The following is a 25,580-nucleotide window of genomic DNA, read 5'->3' on the forward strand; positions in this document are numbered from 1 at the left end:
TGACACCCCTTTCCTTCCTTTGGACTCATTTGTGTCTCTTCTCCAGGCCCTGATCCAGCTGCCCCCCTATATCTCTCAGTGCGATGAGGTGCTGCAGTTCTTTGAGACAAGACCCGAGGACCTGAATCCCCCCAAAGAGTAAGTTGGTGTGTGGACGTCCCCAGAGTGTGCCCTCATGGCTGTCTCGGCTCCCAGGCCGGCCCCAAGAGGAATTGGAGTAGAGCAAAGTAAAACATTAAACTTGACCACCCTGATTGAGCCCTTGTGAGGCCTTGCTTCACGTGGCCGTCACAGGGGAAGGAAGCTGGCCTAGGGTCGCTCCTGGAATCCCCTACACGCCTGCACCTACCAGGCACGCATGGAGAGTGGTGGAAGCAGGAGGCTGGGCGTCCTTGGGGTGAGGCCTGTGCAGGAGATCAATCTTGGTGCCTTGCCCACAAGGGCCAATGTGCTCATGACCTTGAGGGATACGAATGAATGAGTGACAAGACCTGCACGAGCTCTCAGCAGTCGTGAGTGACGGGGCCAGGGCCAAGATTTGATCCTGGTCATCCAGGGTCTAACACTGTCCAAAAGGTTCACCGCAGCCCCTACAGCAGACAGAAAACACTCCCAGGTGCCTGTCTGTGCGTAGCTGCTGGTCCCGGTGGCCCACGCACGCTGCAGAGACTCTCACCCCCCTGCCTGCTGGCTTTACACACCAGGAGTTGATGGCACCAATGGCCCTGCCAGCCTGAAACACTGACATACACTTAGTGCTTTTTAAAAAGTTTAATTGTGGGGGAACCACCATGCGTATCTGCAGAAAGAAGAGTTCTCTCTAATGGAGCAATTGCAGAGCGGGAGGGGAGACCAGCCCACAGGTGCGGGGCGGTCGTGGGGTCACAGTAGCAATAGTCAGCACCTGTCAGGAAGGGCTGAGACGTGCCAGCCAGGCTCTTTGACCAGAGGGGGGGTGGGGGCTGGTGCAGGCATTCCCGCGCGCACACACACACACACACACACACACACACACAAATAGAACAGCCACTAAAAATACGAAACGTAGCCTAGACTACACCAAAGAAAGCACACGGTACCAGCTGCGGTAAGCTACCAGCATCCTGCTGGAGTGTATGTATGTAGTTCCAAGAGGCTTCCTGTAAAGAAGGGAAAGGTCCCAACGTCTCTGTCCCTTCCCTGCTGTATGACCTTGAACAAGTGTCTTGACTTCTCTGAGCTTCTGTTCCCTCATCAGTAAAGTGGTCTTGGCTAACTTCGATCACGTCTTGGTTGTGAGGATTAAACACCATCCTGACTATAAAGGAGAGTCCGGTGCACGGCAGGTACTTACCTGGTGATACCTTCCTGTCTTCAAGCCAGGCTTTGACGTGGAAGGAAGGTGGGAAGGTTGCCAAGGGCTCAGTGAATGGCTCAGTGAATGGCTCTGGGGCCACAGTGGGCAATCCGTCCCAGATGGGCCTTGGTTGTTGGTTGAGGGAGTAATGAAAACAGCAGCAGAACAGCTGGTCCGTTGGTCAGGATCCTGAAGCTCATACCCGAGTTAGGGCTGAAGCTGGAAACTGGGGGTCATTCCCAGCAGTCTTTAGGGAGACGGAAGATGGATTCCAAATGGTGCTGTTAGAGGAAGGTTCTTTGCTGCCATGCACAGGAAAGCTTGGGACCGTCCCAAGCATGTCACACAGAGGAGATGATGTGCCTGTGGGAGCCCCCACATGCTGCTGCTGCTTGAACCCAAGAGCCCCCTGCTGCCCCTAACTCCGGGCTCCAGCCAGGACAGCAAGACCACCAGCAGGACTACACGGCAGGCAGGAGCCCAGGACCTCAAGGAGCCTGGCCCGTGGCTCAGGTCACAGGCCTTGACAGCAACACGGGCAGATGGTGCTTTACACAGAGGCAGCCTTGAGGGACCTCTGTGGTGTGTCCTGGAGCTGGCTGCTAAGAAGGAGACTTCACCTACAGGCCAGGCCAGCGTTTGGTCAGGAGAGCAGGCCCCAGCCGGGCTCCCTTGGTTCTGATGTTGGGTGAGGTGCGTCCCCTCTCCGGGCCTCCGTGTCTGCATCTGTGAAATGGAGTAACTCTCAAGGATTATTGTTGAGGGTTCATCGGGTGGGTCCGGATACAGCACTCTGACCAGCACCCTGTACCCAGAGAGTGCCAGCAAACATGAGCTAGATTATTCTGCTGTTGCTCTCTCCCTCCCCCGCAAAGGGACGATGAGGTAACGCGTGGCCAGGGGACATCACGACTGGCCAGCACAGCCCAGCACGGGGGCCAGCCTGCTCCTCCTCCCAGGGGCACAGGAGTGCAGCCCCAGGCTCGGGGGATTGGCTTAGCCCCCTCACCCTCTCCCACCATGCTCGCGGTGACAGGGACAGGGTCATTACGTAGTGGTGAAAAAGCCAGACTTGAAAGTCAGACTGAATTTGACATTTCTCCAGAGACGATACACAAATGGCCAATAAGCAGAGATGAGAAGATGCTCGGCTTCGTTGGCCATCAGGAAACGCGAATCCAAACCACGGTGAGCCACCACTTCACACCCACTAGAGTGGCGGCAATCAAAACGCAGAGAGCAGCGAGGGTTGTGGAAGATGTGAGGAAACTGGCGCCCTCCAGCGCTGCGGGCCGGCCCGTAAGGTGGCTCAGCTGCTGGGGGAGACGGCCTGGCAGGTCCTCAGAAAGGGAAACCTGGCGTTACCGTGGGACCTAGCATTCCATTCCAGCCTAGAACCAAGAGAAATACAAATATATGTCCACACAAAAACCTGTGTACAAATGTTCATAGAAGCCTGATTCGCAAGAGCCAAAAATGTGGATGATGAACGCATCAGCCAAGTGTGCTTTACCCACACAACGGGATTTGATTCAGCCGTAAGAAGGAATAAGACACTCAATCCGTGGTACGCTGTGGATGGCCCTTGATAACATGCCGCCTGAAAGTAGCCAATCACAAAAAGCCTCATACTGTATGATCCCATTCATGTAAAACGTCCAGAATAGACAGATCGTTAGAGACAGCAAACAAATTAGTATTTGCCACCGGTTGGGAGGGGTGGGAGCAGCAAGTGACTGTTTATAGGTACAGGGTTTCTCTTTGGAATGATGAATATTTTCTGGAATTAGGTAATGGTGATGATTACATAACCTTATGGATATGCTAAAAACCAGTGAACTCTACACTTTAAAAGAATGAAATTTATAGTGTGTGAATTACAGCTCCATTTTTAAAAATTAGGTAGATCTGGGTTCAGCTTGCTGCTTGCTAGCTGTGTGGTCTGAGGCAAGTTACCTAACCTCTCTGGGCCTCCTTTTCCTCATCTAGAAAATGGGCATTAAAAGAGTACTTATTTCCGGGGCGCCTGGGTGGCACAGCGGTTAAGCATCTGCCTTTGGCTCAGGGCGTGATCCCGGCGTTATGGGATCGAGCCCCACATCAGGCTCTTCCGCTATGAGCCTGCTTTTTCCTCTCCCACTCCCCTTGCTTGTGTTCCCTCTCTCGCTGGCTGTCTCTGTCTCTGTCGAATAAATAAATAAAATCTTTAAAAAAAAAAAAGAGTACTTATTTCCAAGGGTTATTATGACTATTAAATGAGTGAACGAGAAGTACCTAGCAGGATAGTGGCACGGGGTAATAACATTTAGTAATTATTAGCTAATGTTACTGCTGCCACAGTATCTATCTCAACCCAACCATCCTGTCACCTCCCTTGTCCCTTTATAACATAGGAAACCTTTTTCCTAATGGGATAATTCACTTCAAAGTATTTTGTGATCCTCCATTTGTAATATTGTGCGGGTAATGCAGCTGCATGTAGTCCGTACTCATCATTCTGTATGAATTCTAGCCCACAGTAGTACTCTCTATGTCATGGCAAGAGAGATGTGTTTTATTCACTGATGTCCAGACTTCTACACAGTTTTCATGCGTTCCGCTTACCACTTACCCCCAAGAGCTTTCTGCTCCAGGAGTACAGCTCAGGGCAGCCCCAAGAAGTGAGGCAGGGCCTCTGCTGTGCCTGGCGGGGTGCACATCAGGCTAGTGCAACATGGGGGCCTGATGTTGTTTTCATACTGCGTGCCCCCACATTAACCCCTCCCTAGGGCCCCCTGCTTTGCAAATAGAGTAGAGATGCTGGTCCCCAGGGCGCCAGAGCACTCACCAGGGCAAAGGGAGAAAATTAAGAGGAATTCTTTCTTTTTCAAAGAGTCTGGGTCCCTGGGGCTGCCTCTGTTGGTGTTCATTCACGGGAAATGTTGCGGGATGGAGAATCTCAGCTTCCTAATGAAATAACTCATGTCGCCATGTATGTAACGGTACTGACTCATTACTCTCTCCCACCCTCTTCTTTCCTGTGCAGGGAACATGTTGGGAAAAAGAAATCTGGTAAGAATATTTTCCATTTTCATTAATTCAATGTTCAGCATACCCCTGCTGAGCCCCTATGATCGCCAGGCCCTGGGCACTGCCTGAGGGATACAGCATGTGACTGGGTGGGTAGGTGGTTGGATGAATGCGTGCATGCTTGGTTGATCGGTTGATACTCCAGCCTGTTTCCCAAAAAAAGAATTGGAGGTTGTTGCTTTTCCTATACCAAAAAGTTACAGACTGGATAAGACCTGCTGTCTTTTCCTGAGAATGCCTCAGAGGAGTAGGGGAGCAGCCACAGGGGGTTACGTACCTCTACGCTGCTGTAGACAGAGGAATGTGGTGCCTCACAGCTGAGAGCGTTCTTCCCAGGTGTTGGAAGGGGTCAAAAAAGAAGGGACGCTGGGTCTTGAAGAGTGAGCGGGAGCTTTCCACAGGGCAAAGGGCAGTTGGGGTTGAGAAGAGGTGCATGGGGGGAGCCTAGCCTCTGTGCTTCTGTTAGTCGGCCACTGTTCTGGGCAATAACGGCCGCTCTTTCCAGCACCTCTGGCACTCACTCCCTTCTCCTGAGCATCCGTTCTCTCCCTTCCCAGCCTCCCTTCTCCTCCGTGGAAGGCACAGAGCAATGATGGAAAAAGAGAAGGTGGGGATTCAAGTATGCCCAAAGGAATGATTCAGTCTTTGAAGGCCTGGGGTTGATAACTCTAGATTCACAACAGTCCGACCTTTTCCTCCAGCAACCCAGGATTATCCTACCCCCCCCCCCACATCTACGAAATCCCCTGCCCGCACCACCACACCTGGAGCCAGCGTGGTCTTCAGAGCTTCCAGAATCCCAGAGCTTGTATGCATCTAGGACTCCAGGAAGATTGAGGGCATTGGTAATGATGTGGGGGCAGGAGGGGCTAAGCAGAGATCCTGGACATGAAAAAGGATGCCTTCTCTCAGGGCCCTCAGTTGCCTCATCTGTAAAATGGGGATAATAATAATCTATCTTGGCAGATTATTATAAGATTTATAGTGATATGTATAAATTACTTAGAACAATGCCTGGCATATTTTAAGTGCTACGTGTTTACTGCTGTCTTTATACTGCTACCATTAATTCAAAGCACATGGGTGTCCATGTCTGAAATTCAATGGCTCTGGTCCCTTTACAGCCCCCTGGGTGCAAGGCCTGTGGTCAGCTTTACAGGGCCCAGGCCATTCTTGCAAGGAAGAGTGGAGAGGAGCTGGGTCTCTTTCCCTCAAGGTCTGGCGTCTGGAATGAACGCCTGCCTTTTCCCACCCAGTCTGTTTATAGCTCCACTTTTGGGTTTAATAGGTACTGGCCGGAGCCATGGCATCCTGTTAAAGCTGCAAATGGTCCTTGAGCTCTGAGCATAATGATATGTTTCTTAGAAAAGAACAGAGAGGAGAAGAGGAACAGCCACTCTTGGGCTGGTCACAGAGTTTCTGGCTTTGAGTGTGCAGAGACGTTCTTGGAGGGAACGGCTAACGGAGTAGAGGAAAGAGACAGCTCTGGTTTGCAAAAACCAAAGTGTCCGGTCAGAACAGGCTTGATGAGGGGACTGGTCTGGAAGAGAGAAGAGGCTCTAATTTGTGGTGACGACTATTACATCATTCATCTGCAATGATGGGGGATGGATTTATTTATAGTTCAGCTGGTTGGAAAATAGCATCTTTCTTCTTTCAGGCTAAAGACCCATGCTGGGATTAGCCTTAGTTTCTTATCTGACCTTTGAACACTACCTTTATGTTAGAACTAGCCTTCTTGATTGCCTCTGAAAGGGATTTAAGGTTGACAGCCCAAACCCTGAGATTTCTGTGCCAGAACTCTAATTGGAGAAAGCTCATCTGTCTCCAGAGTTTGCTAGTCATGGCTGGCTGCCTGGCTCCTGTAGACTTGGGCTAATGTGGACTCAACTTCTACTCATTCTTCAGGAAAAAAAATCCTCCCACCAAATTTAAGAGGTCATGTGATTATTTAAAGAGCATCTTTCTTCTTGATTTTTCTACCCTTGGCTTATTGCAGTATTCTCTGATTTACTGGCTCTTTCAGCAAGACTGGCAGTATAGTGAATTTCTGGAAAGAAAATCCCACTTTATCATTACTCACTGTATTAGTCTGGCTTGGTCTGCCATAATGAAAATACTATTGACTGAGTGGCTTAAACTACAGAAACTTATTTCCCAACCTAGACTGCTGCCTTCTCACTGTGTCCTCCCATGGCAGAGGGAGAGCAAGAACCAGCTCTCTGTTGTCTCTTCTAGTAAGGGTACTGCCCCTGTCGTGGGGGCGCCAGCTCATGACGTCATCTGAACCTAACTACCTCCCAGAGCCCCACCTCCAAAGGCCGTCCTTTGAGAGTTAAGTCTTAACATATGAATTTTGGAGGGACAAAATGCTGTCCATGGCAGTTATCTTTAAAATTCAAGACATGTCGTCACGAATAAAAACATTCCAGTTAGAAAATTCTATGGTACCTGGGGCACTATACCTCTTGAGACTATATTATAGCACTTCCTCAGCATTAAAATCACCCTTCCACTGTGGAATCTCTCTGCTGACCTGTTCCTTCTCTGATTCCCGCTGGACCACAAGAATGACGTTCCTTACACAGGAATACTTAGATTTCAAGCTTGCAACTCCTCGTACTTAGCCACCTGCGTGAACTTCTAGGTATTGCCGTTACTATGCCTTATAGAGCTTGGGCGCAATATCACTGTCCACCAGTAGGTGTCCCCACCTAGCGCCTAGCTGGCCTGAAGCCTAGTTTGAGAATCCTGGCCCATCAAACGAATGACGTTCTCATAAACTGAGTGCTCTGGGTAAAAGGAAGGCAGAAGAACTGGTGCAGGAAAAGCAGCCCCAAGCACTCTTTTCCAAACCACTTAAGGGCAGGAAGTTCAGTGTAAAAGCTGCTGTCCTAGAACAAGGAGAGGTAAGACACAGGTGTGGCCCCTAGCGAGTTTTGGAGGAAGTATGGGCTCCAGCCCTGTGCCAGTAGCAGATGTGCTCACGCCAGCCCAGAGTCCTAAACCCTGCTCCCTGACCTCCCTGTTTCCTGGATTGGTGTCTCGTTTGCAGTGAGTCCCGTGATTTTCTGATTCCGTCACTGCTTTTCATTCTCCCAAACCCCCTTGGCAGCCTTGTTGGGAGAGTTAGTGCAGAAATGAATAGATCAGTCCATTGATTGGAATCCTGAAAACTGTATGTGGTACAAACGTACCATCAGTTGTTCAGACTGGGTGGCAACAATGAATTTTTGGACCGAGTAGCTGGACTTAACCGGACCCTGACTTCATCAAAGCTCTGTCCTTGCTTATAGGCAGGGAGTCATCTTTGGTTGTCCATGAGATGGGACAGGTGCCTGCTATAACTGTCAGCATTGTGTGCTCCTAGGAGGAGGCCTGGAGCCATGCAAAGCAGAAGAGTTTCTAGAAGTTTCCCTATGTCCTTTGTTCACTCCACAAATATCCATTCAGTGTCTGTGCTAAGTGCTGAGTGAACAAGACAGACACAGTTATTTATTAAATGATTATTAAGTACCTACTGTGCGCCTGGGAGTGCTCTAAGCCCCTGGGGAATGCAAAGGTAAACAAGATGTGGGAAGTATTCTTACAGTCTGGTAGGAAAAATAGATGGGTAAACAAAATGTTGTAAGAGCTCTAAAAGAAGGCATTTTAATTTATTTCTGGGGTAGGAAGTCCTTTAAAGGTGAGTTTTAGAATATTCTTTTTTTTTTTCCTTAAGGTATTTATTGATCCTGATAGGTGCCATCCACATTCTAGGCCAGGGGCTGCCAAACTTTTTCTCTAATGGGCCAGATAGTAAATATTCAGGGTTTGCAGGCCACATACAGGCCCTGTCAATAATAATAATAATAATAATAATAATAATAATAATAATAATAATAATTTTTTCCTCTTCCTCTCATTCTCCTTTACAACCCTTTAAAAATGCAAAAACTGGGGCGCCTGGGTGGCACAGCGGTTAAGCGTCTGCCTTCGGCTCAGGGCGTGATCCCGGCGTTATGGGATCGAGCCCCACATCAGGCTCCTCCGCTATGAGCCTGCTTCTTCCTCTCCCACTACCCCTGCTTGTGTTCCCTCTCTCGCTGGCTGGCTCTATCTCTGTCAAATAAATAAAAATAAATAAATAAATAAAAATAAAAAATAAAAAAATAAAAATAAATAAAATTAAATTAAATTAAAATTAAAAAATAAAATAAAAATGCAAAAACTTTCCTGGAGTGCCTGGGTGGCTCCGTCAGTTAGGCATCTGACTCTTCATCTCAGGGTCATGAGTTGAAGCCCCACATTGGGCTCCACACTGGGTGTGGAGCCTACTTTAAAACACACACACACACACACACACACACACACACACACACACTCTCTTTACTAATTCCCCTCGCACCACAACAGACCATGGGCCTGTGAACCTTTAGACGGGGAATCCAACAGTTAACAGGAGACTGAGTCCCTGCACTCATGGGGCTTATGTTCCAGAGGGAAAAACAGACAACAAGGAAACAAGTAAATATATAGAATCTATGATTTTTTAAACACTGTGGTGAAATAAAAACAGGTGAGGCACTCAGCCCCACCATATGAATTGCACAGAATATCGCTCTTGAATTCGGGACTTTATATGCATTAAACACGGGAATCTTAAAACTAGGTGCGGCAGTGCAGGGTGGTCAGAGAAGGTCTCGTTGATGCGGTGCCACTTGAGCAGGAATCTAAACCATGCAGTGACCTGTGCCACATTGGGGAGCGTGGAAAAGAAATGAACAGAGGGGTTGGGCAGGGCCTGATAGGCTACGGGGCTTTCTCCTGAGGGAGGTGGAGGCCACTGTGGGCTCGTGACTGTTGAGGAACACGATCTTACCCATCTTTTAAAAGGACCACTGTAGCTGCTGTGTCAAGAACAGATTGTAGCAGTCAAGGCTGGGGAAGACCAGTTAGGAGGCTAGGATTAGGTGGTTCCCGTGTGAATGCAGGGGAGAGGAGAAGGCATCCTGAGCAGAGAAAACAGCCCGTCCAACGGCACCGTCATGCTTTCTGGTTTTATAGGTACACCACGAATCAGGTAGCCAAAACGCAAGGCCATAAAGGCCAGCAAAGTCCAGTGAACCTGAGGACAATGGGGAGCCATAGCAGGTGCTGAGCAGTGAGCAGCATGATCAGAGTAGCGTTTTGGGAGCAAGCACTCTGCCGTGTGGAAGACAGACCAGAGGGACAGGATAGAGGCCAGTTACACGTGTCGTTCCCCCACCACTACCATCCCAAACAATCCTCACTCAGACCCTGGTGCAGAGGATGGGGCTCCGTGAGGATGTGAATGAAGACAGGTGACAGGGTGCTAAAAAAGAAAGTCCACCCGCATCAAACCTGTGGCTGGGTGAGAAAGAATCCAGACCTGCCTCCAGGTGGCAGCAGAGAACCTCCAGGCGGGAATCCAGGCTGTCCCTGACCCTCCCAGCCCCCTGGCCTCCTGCAGGGAAGACCTGGGCGCATCTCTGAGAATTCACCTGAGCGGTGGGCACACGTTCCAACCTGACTGTGTGGTGGCTGCTTCTCTCCTGTCTCTCCAGTTCTTTCTGTCAGGTTGAGAGACAGGGAAGCACAGGTGCCTGGCTACAGCCCACCTGAGTGCCAAATCAGAAGGGTAGCTGCATTCCTGGGGTTGTGATCCCGAAGGCACACTGTATCCTGGGACAGAAGCTATAGACTCTGGTCTCTACTTGTTGCATCCCCTGGGGAAATTGTCCCCAGCTCGCAGTGGCCAGGAGCCTCCAGCGAGCCAACGTCTGCCTCCACCTGCTCACATGTGAGCACAGCACCCGGTGGTCCAGGGCACTGTCGAGACTTCTGCTGTCAAGAGCTTCCGATCTAATGGGGGCAGTCGGGGGGCCGTAACAAGCCTGTTCGAAGGCTATTACAGAAAGGCTTGAGTGGCTGGGCTGGCTGGGGTGCACTGGCGTGCTGGAGGCCAGGAGGACATCAGCCCTGCATCCTGACCTTGGGGGAGGTGCTAGAGGAGAGAAGATAGCCCAGAGAGACACAAGGAAATCAGACCCTGGCTAACTGGTCCTGGGGGCGGGGGGGAGGCTCGTGGGGACCCACAGGGAAGGAAAGCAATCGGGCCTCTACCACCCTTCCTTCCCTAGCATCTTTTCTTTCCTCACCTACCCCCACCATGCCCCCCACCACACTGGAGAGCCTCTGAGCCAGGTGGACCTGGTTCAAGTCCGGCTTTGTCACCATCCAGCTGTGGGACCCAAGGCAAGGCACTCGATATCTCGGAGCCTCTTTTCTTGTCTATAGAAGGGGGGTGGCCGTACCCGCCTTCCAAGGTGGTCGTGTTGACATAGTTTATGTATGATGTGTAGCCTGCGGTGGGCGTTATGCGAGGCCCCTTCCTCCCAACCTGCTTCCGAACCTTCAGTCTACATCTCCATCTCTCTCCTCTGCTCTCTTTCTCTGTTCCCATGTTTTCTGCACCCAGGGTGGTCCTGGGACCCTCCCCGGCTTCTGTTTCCCTCCATTACCCTCAGCTGGGAAGAGCCAGGAAGCAGTGACACTTCACCCTGCTTCAATGCCCTATTCTGGTTTTCCACATCGGAAATTCAGAGCACATGGTTCTAACAAAGGGCTTTTGTGCTGCTTCTGGATGCCAGAGGCTGGGGTGCACTGGCGTGCTGGGAAATAACTTCACAACCAGCTTTCTGATCGAGAGCCCTGCTTTGTAGCATTTGCCAATATCCATGGTGTAAATACTCCCACTATGGCCAATTCCAAGCTACCAGCAAGGCGCCACCCGATAGAGCTGGGAAAGCACGCACAAAATCGGCCAGGGGGGCTGGCCCTTGCACAGCACTCCATTACTGGGTGTGTTAGGACACAGAAATGTGGGATTTCCTGGATATTTCAGTTGTTTATGGAAACAGTAGGAGGGAATACTGTGAATCAAGACTGTCGCAAAACCAGGGCCCTGTGGCCACAAATGTCAGGCTGCCCTTCAGTGGCTTTCTACTTGAGGATTAAAAAAAAAAAAAACCCAAACTTCTTACCTGCCTGTTCTGACCCGTGCCTACCTGTGTGTCCTCATACAGGACTGGTCCCCTTGCTCACTGTACTCAGCCCCCTGGCCTCCTCCCAGGCCCCTTCCCGGGAAATCTGAGTCTGTCTGCACTGTTCTTTCCCCATGCTCTCATGTCTCCTATTCATGTCCCCTCCTAAGGGAGGTCTTGCTGACCACCCCACTGAATGTGGCATACCCTTTCCCAGTCATTCTGGTCCAGCATGCTGGTTTCCTCCAGCAATGCAGCTCAAAAACTGATACTTATATTATCCCATGTGCTTATGGTTATATAGATCTGTTCGTGTGTCTGTCTCCCCACCTCGATGAAGTTACTGGAGACCAAGAGTCCTATCTGTTTCATTCACTTTCATCCCCCACACCTAATAGAGTGTCTGGGACATCACTGATGACTTCACGAATTAGTGGATGAGTGATTTTGGATGGGTGGGTGTTTGGTTGGATGGATGGCTAATGGCAGAGGGACGAACGAAGGGAAGGAAAGACTGATATGAGTGAATGCACTTTCCCGCTAGACGGTCAGCTTCTTCAGGGCAAGTACCATATCTTGACCGACTCTGAATCCCCAGTGGCTCGCACAGTGTCTGCATTGAACAGGTACTTGGTAAATTTTGGTGGTTGCATGAACAAATGAAGGAAAGCGTGAATAGATAAGGTGACCTTTGAGATACGTTCTACAGTAGCTTCTTTCTGTCTTTGAAATGTTCTCCTGACCCACCCTACTCCCCTGGCTCCCGCTCCTTCGTGCGTGGGTGGTGGCTAGAGGTGACATCTGATAAGGTTTTATATCCGCAGGGGGCGACCTGACCTCGGTGGACCCCATGGTCCTGGAGCAGTATGTGGTGGTGGCAGACTACCAGAAGCAGGAGAGCTCGGAGATCAGCCTCAGCGTGGGGCAGGTGGTGGACATCATCGAGAAGAATGAGTCAGGTAGGGGAACCGAGCCACCTCCCTCCTTGCCTTACCCTGCTGCCAACCCCCTAGGACAGGAGATATGTGGAAGCACAGAAACTGCAATGGCTGGTCTGAGCTGGGCGGTTCCCACAGACCCAGCTGACGCCCTCTCAGAAAGCTACCCGTGTTTGATCACTGTACTCACATATCCCACTTGGTCACAACTCACCGGCATCCTGTTGGGTCAGTTGTTACTGCTTTATTCCAAGGGTCGCATTTCATGAATGTGTCTTCTGGTTTCAAAGCACTTAGAGACATGGAGTCCAGCATTCCACTGGAAATTTGCCTTTGGTTACCGTGGGAGTCTTCCTGAAGGCTCCATCAGCTGCAGGCTCTGGTGGGACGGACACACTCCCTGTCTCCTCGGCCCACCTGTCATCACAGGGACCCCTGGGCCTGTACACTGGCCAGGTCTGGGACAGAAGGTGGTATGATCAGACACTTAGTCTGAGTTTCCATCTGAACTCCGCATTTCAGGGTTCGGAGACTGCTTGCTGCTTCCCTCTGACCATCAATTCTCTCATATGCAAAATAGAAAAGGCTTCAGATGGATGGTGCAGTCGGTGGAACGTCTGATTCTTGGTCTCGGCTCAGATCTCCGTCTCGGGGGTCGTGGGATCAAGCTCAGCCCGGAGTCTGCCTGGGACTGTTTCTCCTTCTCTCTCTGCCTCTCCACCCCCCCAAAAATAAATAAATAAATCTTTCTTTTAAAAAATAGAAAACGCTTCTACTTCAAATAGCTGTTACCAGAATTAAACAAGATCCTACCTAGAGAGTGCCTGCCCCTGGGCCTGGCACACAGTAGGTACTCAGAGATGTGGGTTTGCTTTCCTCTTGCCTGCCTTAGCCAAGAACAGCCATGGGCATCACTGAAGGCAAAGAGCAAGGAGTAAAGGATGAGCGGATCCTCCAGGAAAAAGTGGCGTAAACCCACGGGCTTTGTTGTGCCTACAATGTGACGTTGCCTAATATCATTAGCAGGCCCATCTCTGTGACACCCCAGTGGCTAGTTATGGGCCAACAAACAGAGAGGAAAGACTGTGTTTGCAGCAGCGTCTGGCTCACGTTACCATTAGTCATGAGATCAGCATTGGCCAACCCGTTCTTTAATTAATATAGCAATTGCCCTCCCCACATCACAGCTGAAGAAACAAGACTCCAAGTACCGTGCTCACTCACCCAAGATCTCAGGACAGGTTCTGGAGCTGGAATTCCAAACCAGTTCCAGCTGGCTCCAAGGCCATGTGACTCTCTCATTCCTGGGAATGAATATATGCAGATGATCTAATTCTTGGGAATGAGCGTATGCAGATTATGGGTGTGGCTAGGATGCCTCACAGGGACTGAGGAAGGCAGCCCCCACCCCCCTGAGCAGCCTGTGTGCCGAAAGTCAGGAAGAATACATTGCTGGGGGAAGAGTAGGAGCCAGGAGGGGTGCTGAGGATAAGCCTGGCATGTCCAGAGGCAGTGGGGGAAAGGGGGCCGGCAGGAGGTCACATCTTCCAGTGGCCAACAAGCCGGCAGCATTTATGTTTAATTCTATTTTACTGACCCATGTAATATGTGGATACATTCTTCTTAAAACATTAATAATAAAATCTGTTTTTTCCACTGGCTTCATTCAACCTTAATCCCCTTTCCAAGCCCCACAGAGACCTTCTGTCAGTTTACTATGAATCCTTGATAAGGTACGTGTGTGTCTTCATGCATATGTGTGTACACACGTATGTATGTGGGTGGGTGTATGTGGTCTGCATGTCCACATGTGCGCACGTGTGCCCGTACATAAATAACCATATGCGCGCGACGATGTTTTGCGTGTGTTGATATAATTTTGTAGGTGTTCTTACCTCCAGTGCTATCGTTCTGTGTACATTTTGACCATTTCGATCTGCAACACGCTCTTGAGTCAACATTTCGCTCTTTTTAGTCCTTCACCATCTGCGTACTATTTGATCTGAATAAACCATGTTTTTCTCCGGCGTGAACAGTATACGCATGCACGTTGGTGGGTGTTTCCTAGGTTAGATATGAGATACGGTATGGAACCGTAGGGACACATATTTTGAATTTTAAGATCCTGCCAAATGACCTGCCTGCCAACTGGCCGTGACAGTTTCCTCTCCCCTAGCAATGATGAGAGCTGAGACTTGGAGGCGAGGACTGCCTAGGGCTGAATCCTGGCTCTGCTGCTTTGTGACCTTAGTCAAGTCACTGCCTCTTTCTGAGCCTTGGCTTCCTCATCTGTAGAATGGGTTGGTCCCATGCAGCTCCTAGGGCTAGTGTGACAAGCCAGCCTGTCAGTAGTAGATGTGAAGTGCTGACCCAGTCTGGCACACATTGTTGTCATTGTGTTGTGACAGTTTGCTTAACCCCCACACAAATACCTACAAATAGGAGTTCTTAGGAAGACATATGACATACCTTCTAATTTCTGGATTTGCATAGATTTGTTCACCCTGTTCACTCATTCACATGCATGCACACTTCCCAGCCACCAAAACTTGTATTTTTTTTAAAGATTTATTTATTTGAAAGGGGGGGGAGGGGCAGAGGCGGAGAGAGAATCCCAGGCAGACTCCCTGCCGAGGATGGAGCCCAATGCAGGGCTCTATCCCATGAGCCTGAGGTCAGGCAGATCCCATGACCTGAGCTGAAACCAACAGTCTGATGCTTAACCAACTGAGCCACCCCAGACGCCCTTCCTAAACTTATATTTTAAAAGGAGTGTCCAGTTGAGTAAAGCAGCTGATTTCCACTCCAGGGAGGTCAAAAACAAAGGCTTCCCTGTAAGACCAGCAAGGCGGCTCCATTAGTCCGCCCCTTCCTTCTCTTCTTTTTTGAGGTGTCCAAGGCTTGGAGGTGTGTGATCTTGGGGAGCAGATCCTATTTTTCTTTGTCTTTTTTTTTTTTTAAGATTGATTTATTTATTTGAGAGAGCGAGAGAGAGCACGCATGTGAGCTAGGTGAGGGGCCGAGAGGGAAGAGAGAGAATCGCAAGCAGACTCCCCGCTGAGCATGGAGCCCAACATGGGGCTCGATCCCAGGACCCTGGTATCATGACCTGAGCCAAAACCAGGGGTCGGATGCTTAACCAACTGACCCACCCAGATGCCCCCAGATCCTGTTTTTCCATTTATATTGTGCAGAGCCCGTTGGGCCATGTGTTAATTTACCATTGCCGTTGTGACCAGTTACCACAAACTTAGTGGCTTCAAACAACATAAGTTCTGTAGGTCAGAAGTCCAAATGGGCCCCCAGTAGGCTAAAATCAAGGCACTGGCAAGGCTGCGTTCCCATCTGCAGGTTCTAGAGAGGACCTGCTTCTTTGCCTTTTCCAGCGTTTAGAGGCCACCCCTTTCCTTGGCTCACGGTCCCGCCTCCGTTTTCAGAGCCCACCATGCTGCACCTCTCTTGTCTTTTCCTCCACAGCCACATCTCCCCCAACTCTTCTTCTGCCCTCCCTGTGATTACACGGGGCCCACCCAGATCATCCCGGATAGCCCCCCTATTTTAGCTTGGCTGCTTTGCGGCCTTAATCCCACTGCCTGCAACCTTAATTCCTCTGTGCCACATAATTTACCATATTCACAGGCTCCGAGGATTAGGACACGGACATCTTTGGCAAGTCACGGTTCTGCCTACCACAGGATACGAGCTCGTTCTCTAAAGAAGGAGGGCCTGTGGGTCTGGGTGAGAGGCCTCAGGCAGTTACACTGCAGCCAGATCGACCCTGACAAGAGCCAGTGCAAGATCAGCGTCTCGGGGGTGCCTGGGTAGCGCAGTCGTTGAGTGTCTGCCTTTAGCTCAGGGTGTGATCCTGGCGTTCCAGGATCGAGTCCCACATCGGGCTCCTCCGCTGGGAGCCTGCTTCTTCCTCTCCCACTCCCCTGCTGTGTTCCCTCTCTCGCTGGCTGTCTCTCTGTCAAATAAATAAATAAATAATCTTTGGAAAAAAAAAAAAAAGATCAGCGTCTTGGCTAGGTCAATAGGACAGTGGCTTCAGCATCAGACAGCCCTGGGTGCGCCTGGCAGCTCTTGCCTAAGCCGTGTGAACTTGGACAAGTGTACTCACTTCTTGGAGCCTCGGTTTCCTCATCTGTGTCATGGGGGTGATAATGTGAAGATTAGATAAAATAGTGCAAGTCAAATGGCCTTGCATACCTTAGAGCCGATAGCTACATTCCTTACTCTCGTCATTCAGGACGACCTTTCTGTCCCCTGTCCCAGACTCTGGAGTGGGTTTCTTATTAGGCTGCCCTGAGCAATTAACAGAGAGCTAACATGGGGAGTTGTGTTCCACAGTAAAATAGTGACTTTCTCACCCTATCCTGAGCATTGACTCATGGCCGTGGCTGAACGTGTTACTATATTCTGACCCCACAGGCTTCGCACCCGACCCGACTAATCTCAGTCTACACTCTTGTTTTCCCAGGTTGGTGGTTCGTCAGCACTGCCGAAGAGCAAGGCTGGGTCCCCGCAACCTGCCTGGAAGGGCAGGACGGTATGCAGGATGAGTTTTCCCTACAGCCCGAAGAAGGTAGGAAGGAGCTGGAGCCTCGCGCTTGCCGGAGAGACCTGTGCTGGTCATCACCCATGTGGGGACCTCCTTACCCAGCCCCTCCCTGCCCTTCAGCCTCTGCCCCCAAGTCTCAGTGGCTCGCTGGCTCAGGACATGAAGCCAAGGCCAAGGGGGTTGGGGCTGATGACAAGGCTGCCCTTTCTTAGGGGCTTTTGGGAGCGAACCCAGGTGAGCCTGGCCGGAGCTGGGGTCCTGACACCTCTATGGGACCCCAGGAGGGCCCCTGCCTGGTCACCGTCAGCACCTCACTATTCTTTCCTTGAACTATTCTGATGGCCAGGATGCTGGGGCTCCTTCCAGCTCATTTGCGAGACGTCTGAAGCTTTCTATAAACGTCTGTGTTTTCTCAGTGACCCGGACTGGGCATCAGGATTAGGGCTGACCCTTTCCACTTACCCACACGCTACTTCCGTTACCGGGAGAACTTACCCACCAGGTGCCCCGAAGGGTGGTTCCTGCAATGCCAGATATACTACCCCCCAACTGACTCCGATTGCCCCACTAGCAGCAGTCCTGAAACTACAGGACGAGTTCATCTTAGCTAATAAACAGAAGGCTTTGAGAGCCAGACAGACCTGAGCGTGAATCGGCTGCACCATTGCAGGCAGAGTTGGGCCAGCAGCGTAACTGCTCCCTGCCTTGGCCTCCTCCTCTAAAAATGGAAATGATGATGTCTATATCATGGGATTTTTTTTTTCTTAATTAAATGAGATTCCATATGCAAAGCATTTCGCAGAGAACCTAAAATATATAGCTATGCCTTACCCAGGGTTAAACATTGGGGCTTTTATCTGTTTTTGGGGAAAGCACAAAACCACTTTCTGTGTTTATCAGAAAAGAGGGTGAGAAGAAGGGAGATATTTCTGTGCCCAGAGGTGAACAAACAAATGTGTATATGGTTTTGCATTTAGTGTTATTACGGCCAGCACCCCTCAGAGTACAACGTCTGTTGGTTTGCTCTGTTTTGTGGGGCCCTCTAGGCACTAGGGGCTGGGCCAGCTTAAAGAATCAACTCAGGTTCAGGGGTTGTGATATACCACATGGAAATTAGCTCCCTCTGACAGTTAATGATGACCATTACGGGCAGCCCTCTGTAAGGGATTGATTATTAACCCATTTTACAGATGGGGAGACAGGCTCAGAAAGGTACAGACACCTGCCTGGGGTCACACAGCTAGAAGATGGGAGAGATACCACATTTTCCTAAGTCTGTACATTTTTCTTCCCCCTGTCACAAGGGCTTCTCTTAGTGCCTCTTTATAAGTCACGCTAGGAATCGAATTATGTCCACCGGTGGCCTCTGCACCCAAGTCCAAGGTTAATACTCAGGAACTTGGTCCTCTTCAGACACCTGGGGTTTGGCACAGGCTCAGAAATAATTACTCCTAAATGGGAACATGCGCTTGGTGTCCCCTTTGCCTCCAGACACTGGAAGTGTTTTCTCCTCACCTCTGCCTTCTGCCCTTCACCTCCACATGCTGCCTGTCCAGTCTCATGGAGGTACTGGTCTTTGCCCCGGCCCGCGGGCCGCCGCCGGACTCTGGGGGACTTGTATGCCATCAGCTGGCGTCAAGGTGCCTGCCTTGGGGTTTTCTTCGGTGTTTGGAGCCACGTCCCTGCATCCGCATGTGCCTTCCTGCTCGGGGACTGCCCGTGCCTGTTGCATGTGAGAAACGGTGACCTTGTCTGTACCCTGTGTGTGTTGGCATGTAGGTCGGGGCAGTGTTTCTCGGCCCGGGGCTCTAAAGTTTCCCAGGTGAAAAAATAATGCCCGGGGCCTCTCTAATGCTGAGCCAGTGACCTGTCTTTCATCAGACACATTATAAGGGAAAAAGAAACCCACGTCAAACTGTCTTAAGCAAGAAGGGAAGTGTACTAGCTCCTCACTGAAAAGTCTGGGGAAGAACCGGCTTCAAGCTTGGCTGGATCCGGGGGCTTGAAAATGTTGTCGGGACCTAGGACTCACTCTCCCCACCTCTGCTCTGCTGTCTGCCTTGCTGACACCATTTTCTCGTGACAGCAATTCCGGGTGCTTTTCAGGGATACCCACCCAAGGAAGAGCTTCTCCTTCAACACAAGTCCTAGGACTGGGGCTGAGTGACCCGCTTGGGTCACATGCTGTCCCCGAACCCATCACAGTGGCCAGGCGAATACAGCACTTTGGCAGGGCAGGGTCATGCACCCCCCTCCCCCCAGGCAGTGGTGAGGTCAGCCTCACCCACACCGTGTGGATGGAGGCTGGTAGCACCAGCAGAGGCTGAGCAGACGGATACGAAGCAGGCACCCGCCAGCAGTCTGCGTGGCCTCCACCTTAGGCTTTGTTAGGCATCGCTGAGTGTTTCATGGAGCCCAGGGAGAGCCTCTGGGTGCCGGAGACTCTCCCTGTGTGATTTAGCTGAAGGACGGGGCCCCACGGGAGTCCAGGACCCACAGGACTGACTGCATTTCATCTAGGACCCAGGCAGCACCCCTTCTCACCCAACCAAATAGAACTTCCATGCATCTGTGGGCTTGAATGACCCCCCTGCACCCCTCGCAGCGCCCACACCCCACCGTGCAGCCAGCATGAGTGAGGGGAACAGCTGACTTCGCCATGCACAGGATCTGTGTAACTCGAGTCAGCTCAGCCCCACAGAGCAGGTCAGTGGGCTAGATCAATCAATAAATAACCTCCCTGTGTGGCTGCCGCCTCCCCCGACACCAGCTGGGCAGGCCACAGACAGCCTGTGGTGTTTTCCCAAAGAGAGAGAGTCAGCCCCAACACACTGGCCATCAACACCAGCCCACAGCTGGCTCAGTCACTCCCTGGGGGCCGGAATGTAACCAAAACAGGAAGGCCCTTTCCTCTCCTCACCAGGGTCCCCTGGGACACTCATCCGTCTGTCTCAGCAGTCACTGCTGACAGTGTGGAGCCCGGAAGCTCTTCTCTTGTTCTCTGGAAGGCCCTGCCAGAGTGTGACAATGAGCAGTCTCCCAGCGGAGCCTGAGCAGTGGTCCCGTGGCTTTGAGGGGAAAGAGTGGGGAGCCACGGAGAGTGAGGTGGAAGGCACCCCAGTTACGTTAATGAAAATTAAAGCAGGCAGTGATTTTACCATATGTGTGTGTGTTTATACATAAAATCATGATGTGGCACACTTAGAACTAAGATAGTGTTAAACGTAATTATATCTCAATTTAAACAAACCAAAACATTAAAAATAAAATTGGGGGCGCCTGGGTGGCACAGCGGTTAAGCGTCTGCCTTCGGCTCAGGGCGTGATCCCGGCGTTATGGGATCGAGCCCCACATCAGGCTCTTCCACTATGAGCCTGCTTCTTCCTCTCCCACTCCCCCTGCTTGTGTTCCCTCTCTCGCTGGCTGTCTCTATCTCTGTCGAATAAAAAATAAATAAAATAAAATAAAAATAAAAAATAAAATTGAAGCTTCAGGCATGGTTGGATCCAGGAGCTTGAAAATAATTAATGAAAAATGAAGATGTTACTAGCTAGATAACAAAAATTGCTTTAAAAATTAAACAAGAAAGTTGGGGCACCTGTGTGGCTCAGTGGGTTAAGCGTCCGCCTTCCGCTCAGGTCATGATCCCAGAGTCCTGGGATCGAGTCTCACGTCAGGCTCCCTACTCAGCAGGGAGTCTGCTACTCCCTCCCCCTGCTCATTCTCTCTCTCTCTCTCTCTTTCTTTCTCACTCATTCTCTCTCAAATAAATAAAATCTTTTTAAAATTTTAAAGAAAAAAGGAAGGGAGGGAGGGAGGAAGGAAGGAAATTGCTAGCTGTCACCTCTTTGATAGTGATTTCAGCCTGAAACAATCTGCTGCCAGAAATCAGCTCATCCCTGACCCCTCTACCAGCAGGAGCTGTAGAGGAGCCACAGATGGGTTAACCCCCTCTGGCATGAGCAAGGTGGCTCCCACCAGGCCCTTCATTTACTAAACATTGACTAATTTACTAAATGCCAAGTGCTAGAGACAGAGGAATGAACGAGACAGACACAGCTCCCTACCCTCATGGTGTTTGTATTCTGGCAAGGAACACAGACACAAAACACGATAAATAAGTAAATTATGTGCTGTGTTAGAAGGCAGTTCCTGGTATGGGGGAAATAATAAACCTGGGTAACGGGGCTGGGGATGCCATGGGTCTGAATACTACATAAAACAAGGTCAATGAAGGTGACCTTGAAGCACAACTTTTAGGAAGGTGAGGAAGAATGTGTGACACAGGGATTTCAGAGGGATTGGGACCTGACCTTTGTCCTGCATCCTGTTCCTGCTTGCACAGGGTCATCCAGAGCTAAATGAGGGCCTAGAGGGTCCCCAGAAATATTTGGAAGAAATCCTTCCCTCTGATGGGCAAGGGCATCTCATGGATCACAGCCTTGGCCATCAGCATCCCAGGACTGTCACTGGCCTTGAGTTAACCCCGCATCCCTTTGTTCCCGCAGAGGAGAAGTACACAGTCATCTACCCGTACACAGCTCGCGACCAGGATGAGATGAATCTAGAGAGAGGGGCCGTGGTGGAGGTCATCCAGAAAAACCTGGAAGGCTGGTGGAAGATCAGGTACCAGCTGCAGCTGGGTGGGCTTCAGGTCACGTGGTCTCTGGGTGCCCAGAGGTCTGTAAGTGATTGCACATGGATGGGGTAAGGTTTTCATCTGAGCCACAGAAGGATTCTTCCCCTCGGTGCCCTTTGGCCTCCCTCCCTACCCAGATCCTTCTCTAAAAATCCATAATAAGCAAAACCTCCGAACACACGGATGGCAGGAACCCCGTTGAGCAAGACTGCTTTCCACCTCCACATGTCTCTCGTAAGGAGAAGCCGGGCTGGCCTATGTGGGTGATTTCCCACCCCAGCCCTGCTCTGAGACCAGTACAACGCATAACAGCACAGGGACTGTAACTCGTCCTCGAGCTGATCATGTGCCCTCATCTCGCAGAGTCCAGTAGTAAAAGCAGGAGACTGGCTTTCAAGCTCTCTGTCACAGCTCTTTCACCTGCGTGATGAATCAGCTCCCCAGGAGTATGTGGGGTGGCCAACTCATTCTGGCCTGCCCGGCATTTTCCTAGTTTTGGTAATGAAGGTCCTGGGCACCCCTCCCTGGTTACCCTAGTAGGCAGGCTGTGGCCACAAGAAACTAGGGCAAGGAAAGAAGCCTGAGGTCCCTGGGACCTGGTGTCTGTGCAGCGATGTGAGGCAGGGCATTAGGGTCACTCATAGGGGGCCAAGCTTGTGGCACTTTGTTCATTCACTCGACACACACACACACACACACACACCAAGAATGTGTTCCCGGCCAAGCCCTATTCTGGGAGTTCATGGCTTTGTGACACAGTCCTTCACAGCAGAGGCACAGAAGTCAGGCTTAGTTACGGGGCAGGGTGGTGATGTGTTGGTATCAGGAGCACCGAAGAGAAACTCCTCAGCCCAGGGTTCAGGAAGACTTTCTGAGAGAGGGGACTGTGAAGCAGGAGTGGGGACAGTGACACCTAACATATGTATAGATGGTATAAGCGACATAACAAATTATCCCAAAATTTAGTGGCTCTAGAATTCAGGAGTGGCTTCATTGGGTCCCTCATGAGGTTACTGTAGGACATCAGCGAGGCATGCCACCATCTGAAGGTTCCACTGAAGCTGGAAAGAGACAGAGCCGGGATTTAAACTTGTACCTTTCTCACCCCAGAGCCACTCACCTCTGCACGTGTTGCTCTGCTTATGGCTTCGTGACCGCAGTCAGCTGTCTCATACCGAGGGCCTGGATCGGATGTAGCATGCTGTTTTCCAGTGAGGACAAGATTTACTCCCTCTCAGAGGGTATTTTAAGATTGAAATACATCAAATTCTGCAGATTTCTCTCTCCTAGAAATTGGCCTCTGGTTATAAAAGACCTTTTATAAATGGCACTGAAACACAGTGCCATTTAGTTCTTAAAGTGATTCCTGACAAGAGATTTGGCCTTGCTGTATGTCATCTCTAGTCACGAAGGTCTATTCAACTGTTCCCAAAAGGGTGGCACCTGTTCTGTGGGCCAGACCAGCGGGGTGCTCGTAAACAGTTAACATCCAGTTCTCCAAGGGAGATTGCCCTTGAGTTGTGGTGTTTGCCAATTTCCATAGTGTAAAAACTCCCATTGGGTGATTTCAAGCCACCCATGCAGTGTCAGTAACTGTGGGGTTTGGAAGAGAGGGACACAGTTCACTCTCGAGCTGGTGCGAGCGGGCTCCAGCACTCTTCTGGTCCAGATTGACCGCTCTGGTCGTGCTGTTAAACTGAACTCCATTGTGCAGAGAATTAAGTCATCGTCTCACTCATTGAGTCCCTTTGGAATTCAGTGAGCTGTCTGTCAGGGTCTCTGTCACTGCAGTTCAGGGACCACCAGCTAATTCTTAGCAAGCCCTGGATCCAGCCCGACTGGCTTCGTTCCCCTCTGAAGGGAACACATTTAATCTACGTGTTAACCAGTGTGACCGGAGCCCACCCTGCCCGTGCCAGGCTTTGTGCCGGAAGCTGGGGCCGCTGGGAAGAGGCAGCAACGCACAGAGGATCGGAGCACAGACTAGACTGGTACCTGCTGCCTAGGTCTGAATCCATTTCTGCCGCCTCCCACGGTTGGATGGATGAAATGTCTCCACAGCCGTAAAGTGGTTAGGACAGACTGGCACACAGGAGGTACCCACTAAGTGCCAGTTATCATCGTCATCCTTGTCATCGCTGTGATGACGGTAACAGGACAGTGAGCGTAGCAGGTGTTTTGTGGCTGCTCGCCTTTGCCAGGCCCATGGGCACTTTGTCCGCTTGTCCTTTTATTTCTTCATTCAGTTCACTCGCCCCAAGGCTCTCGCCACACAGAGATCCATCAAGTGCCATCTCTACCCCAGGCGCTGTGTTCTCACTGGGGAGACAGAACCGCCATAGCCAAGTGTCACCGTGTGTCATAGGTGCTGGGGTGGTGGCGTGGGAGGGAGACAGTGGGGCACTGTGGAGGGAGGCTCTTCTCTGTGAGGCTCAGGAAAGGCTTGAGAAAGGAAATGACATTAATTAAGCAGAGCTGGGAAAGAAGAGCAGGGAGGAGAGTGGGAAGGGGCTTTCCCGACACAGGGTTTCCGAGAGCAGCGGCTGGGGGAGCAAAAGATGGTGGCGTATTTGGGAGACTTCAAGCCTTATGGGATGGGAAGGACATGGAGAGATAAGGCTGGGGAGGCCAACAGAGGCCGGGTTGGAAAGGCCTCGAATGCCAAGTTGAGGGGAACAAAGGGTGTGCCAGCCTCTGGCCTGTCGTTCCTGCCATCTGGGACTTGAAGCACAGCCTCTTCCCAGGGGCCCGGCTGAGCAGCCTGTCCAGCATCCTTCCTCCTCCCAGGTACCAGGGCAAAGAGGGCTGGGCCCCAGCCTCCTACCTGAAGAAGAGCAGTGGGGAGCCCTTACCCCCGAAGCCGGGCCCCGGCTCGTCCGCCCACACCGGCGTCCTCGACCTAGACGGAGTTTCCCGGCAGCAGAGCTCAGTGGGCCGGGACAGGGAGCTGCCCAACAACCAGAGGGACGGCCGCTTTGAAGGCCGCCCGGCGCCCGACAGCGACATCAAGCAGAGTGAGTGACCGCCCCCCCCCCAACCCCATCAAGCTCTGGGGGGCTGCGTGCCTACTGTGTGCCAGGCTCCTTGCTCAGAGCTTCTCACATGTCCCTCATCCTCACAACAGCCCTGCTGCCCCACATCCTGTAGACAGGAAAACAGGCACAGAAATCCTAGGTAGCTTATTCTAGACCATGCTTTTTCTACCATCTCGTGGTGATTACGAGAGCTGCTGTTTCTCAAGCCGTACTGTGTCCCAGGAATCTTATAATTAGTCTCATTAGCTCCTTGTAACAGCTTTTGAGGGTCTAAATTACTTTTGTTTTACAGATTAGGACCCAGAGACATAAGGTGGTTTGTCCAGGGCCATCCAGCTAGTAAATGGTGGGGCTGGGACCTGAACTCAGGCCCACCTGACTCCAGGCTCCTGTGCCCTCTCCGGGTGGCCTCATTTCTGAGCCAGAAGTTGACCTTGTGTTGAGTTTTCTCTAACCACAGTTCTTTATCCATCTTCCTTTCCAAAGCCTCCCATGTATATGTTTCTGTTTAATGTTCCCAACACACCTAAGAGTAGGCTCCTTATTATTGTCTGCGACCTGCACCGGACCCCAGCCTCGGGCACACGGCCCTGTCTTGGCTGCGGGGGGAGGGGGGAGAGGAAGCCGACTGCTGGGAAAGTCCCCTGCCCTCCCCCTGGCTAGGCTTCACCAACTATTTATAGTGGTTCAGCAAACTTCTAGAAGTCAGTGAATTCTTGAAACTCAAGAATTTCTCAATCCTCTGCCCAGCTGATTTCTCAGAAGAAAACATTGATATGCCGTGAGGGGGAGGGTGGTTCTGGCTAGCCCCTGCTTTCTGTGGTTCTATCATGGACAAGAGCCCAGGAGGATTCCCATTAACGCTAGCGCCAATGAGAGTCTGAAACCCCACGTCTTCATGAGGACATACATTTGGATGCTCAAGCAAAGATACTCCCCCTCCCCCGCCACACATA

At 51.0% G+C, this 25,580-nt stretch overlaps 1 protein-coding gene across 1 annotated transcript in view; it reads left to right on the forward strand.

Annotated features, from left to right (window-relative positions):
* SH3PXD2B (SH3 and PX domains 2B) overlaps window positions 1-25,580 on the forward strand; it is a 100,472-nt gene that overhangs the window by 59,186 nt on the left and 15,706 nt on the right. Inside the window, exons 5-10 of the mRNA XM_040630290.1 lie at window positions 47-138; window positions 4,362-4,387; window positions 12,276-12,410; window positions 16,870-16,974; window positions 21,459-21,576; window positions 24,377-24,603. Coding sequence (XP_040486224.1) covers window positions 47-138; window positions 4,362-4,387; window positions 12,276-12,410; window positions 16,870-16,974; window positions 21,459-21,576; window positions 24,377-24,603 — 703 coding nt within the window. The remainder of the gene's footprint in view (window positions 1-46; window positions 139-4,361; window positions 4,388-12,275; window positions 12,411-16,869; window positions 16,975-21,458; window positions 21,577-24,376; window positions 24,604-25,580) is intronic.

The sequence above is a fragment of the Ursus maritimus genome, unplaced genomic scaffold (genome assembly GCF_017311325.1).
Source record: "Ursus maritimus isolate PB19 unplaced genomic scaffold, ASM1731132v1 scaffold_15, whole genome shotgun sequence".
NCBI lineage: Eukaryota > Metazoa > Chordata > Mammalia > Carnivora > Ursidae > Ursus > Ursus maritimus.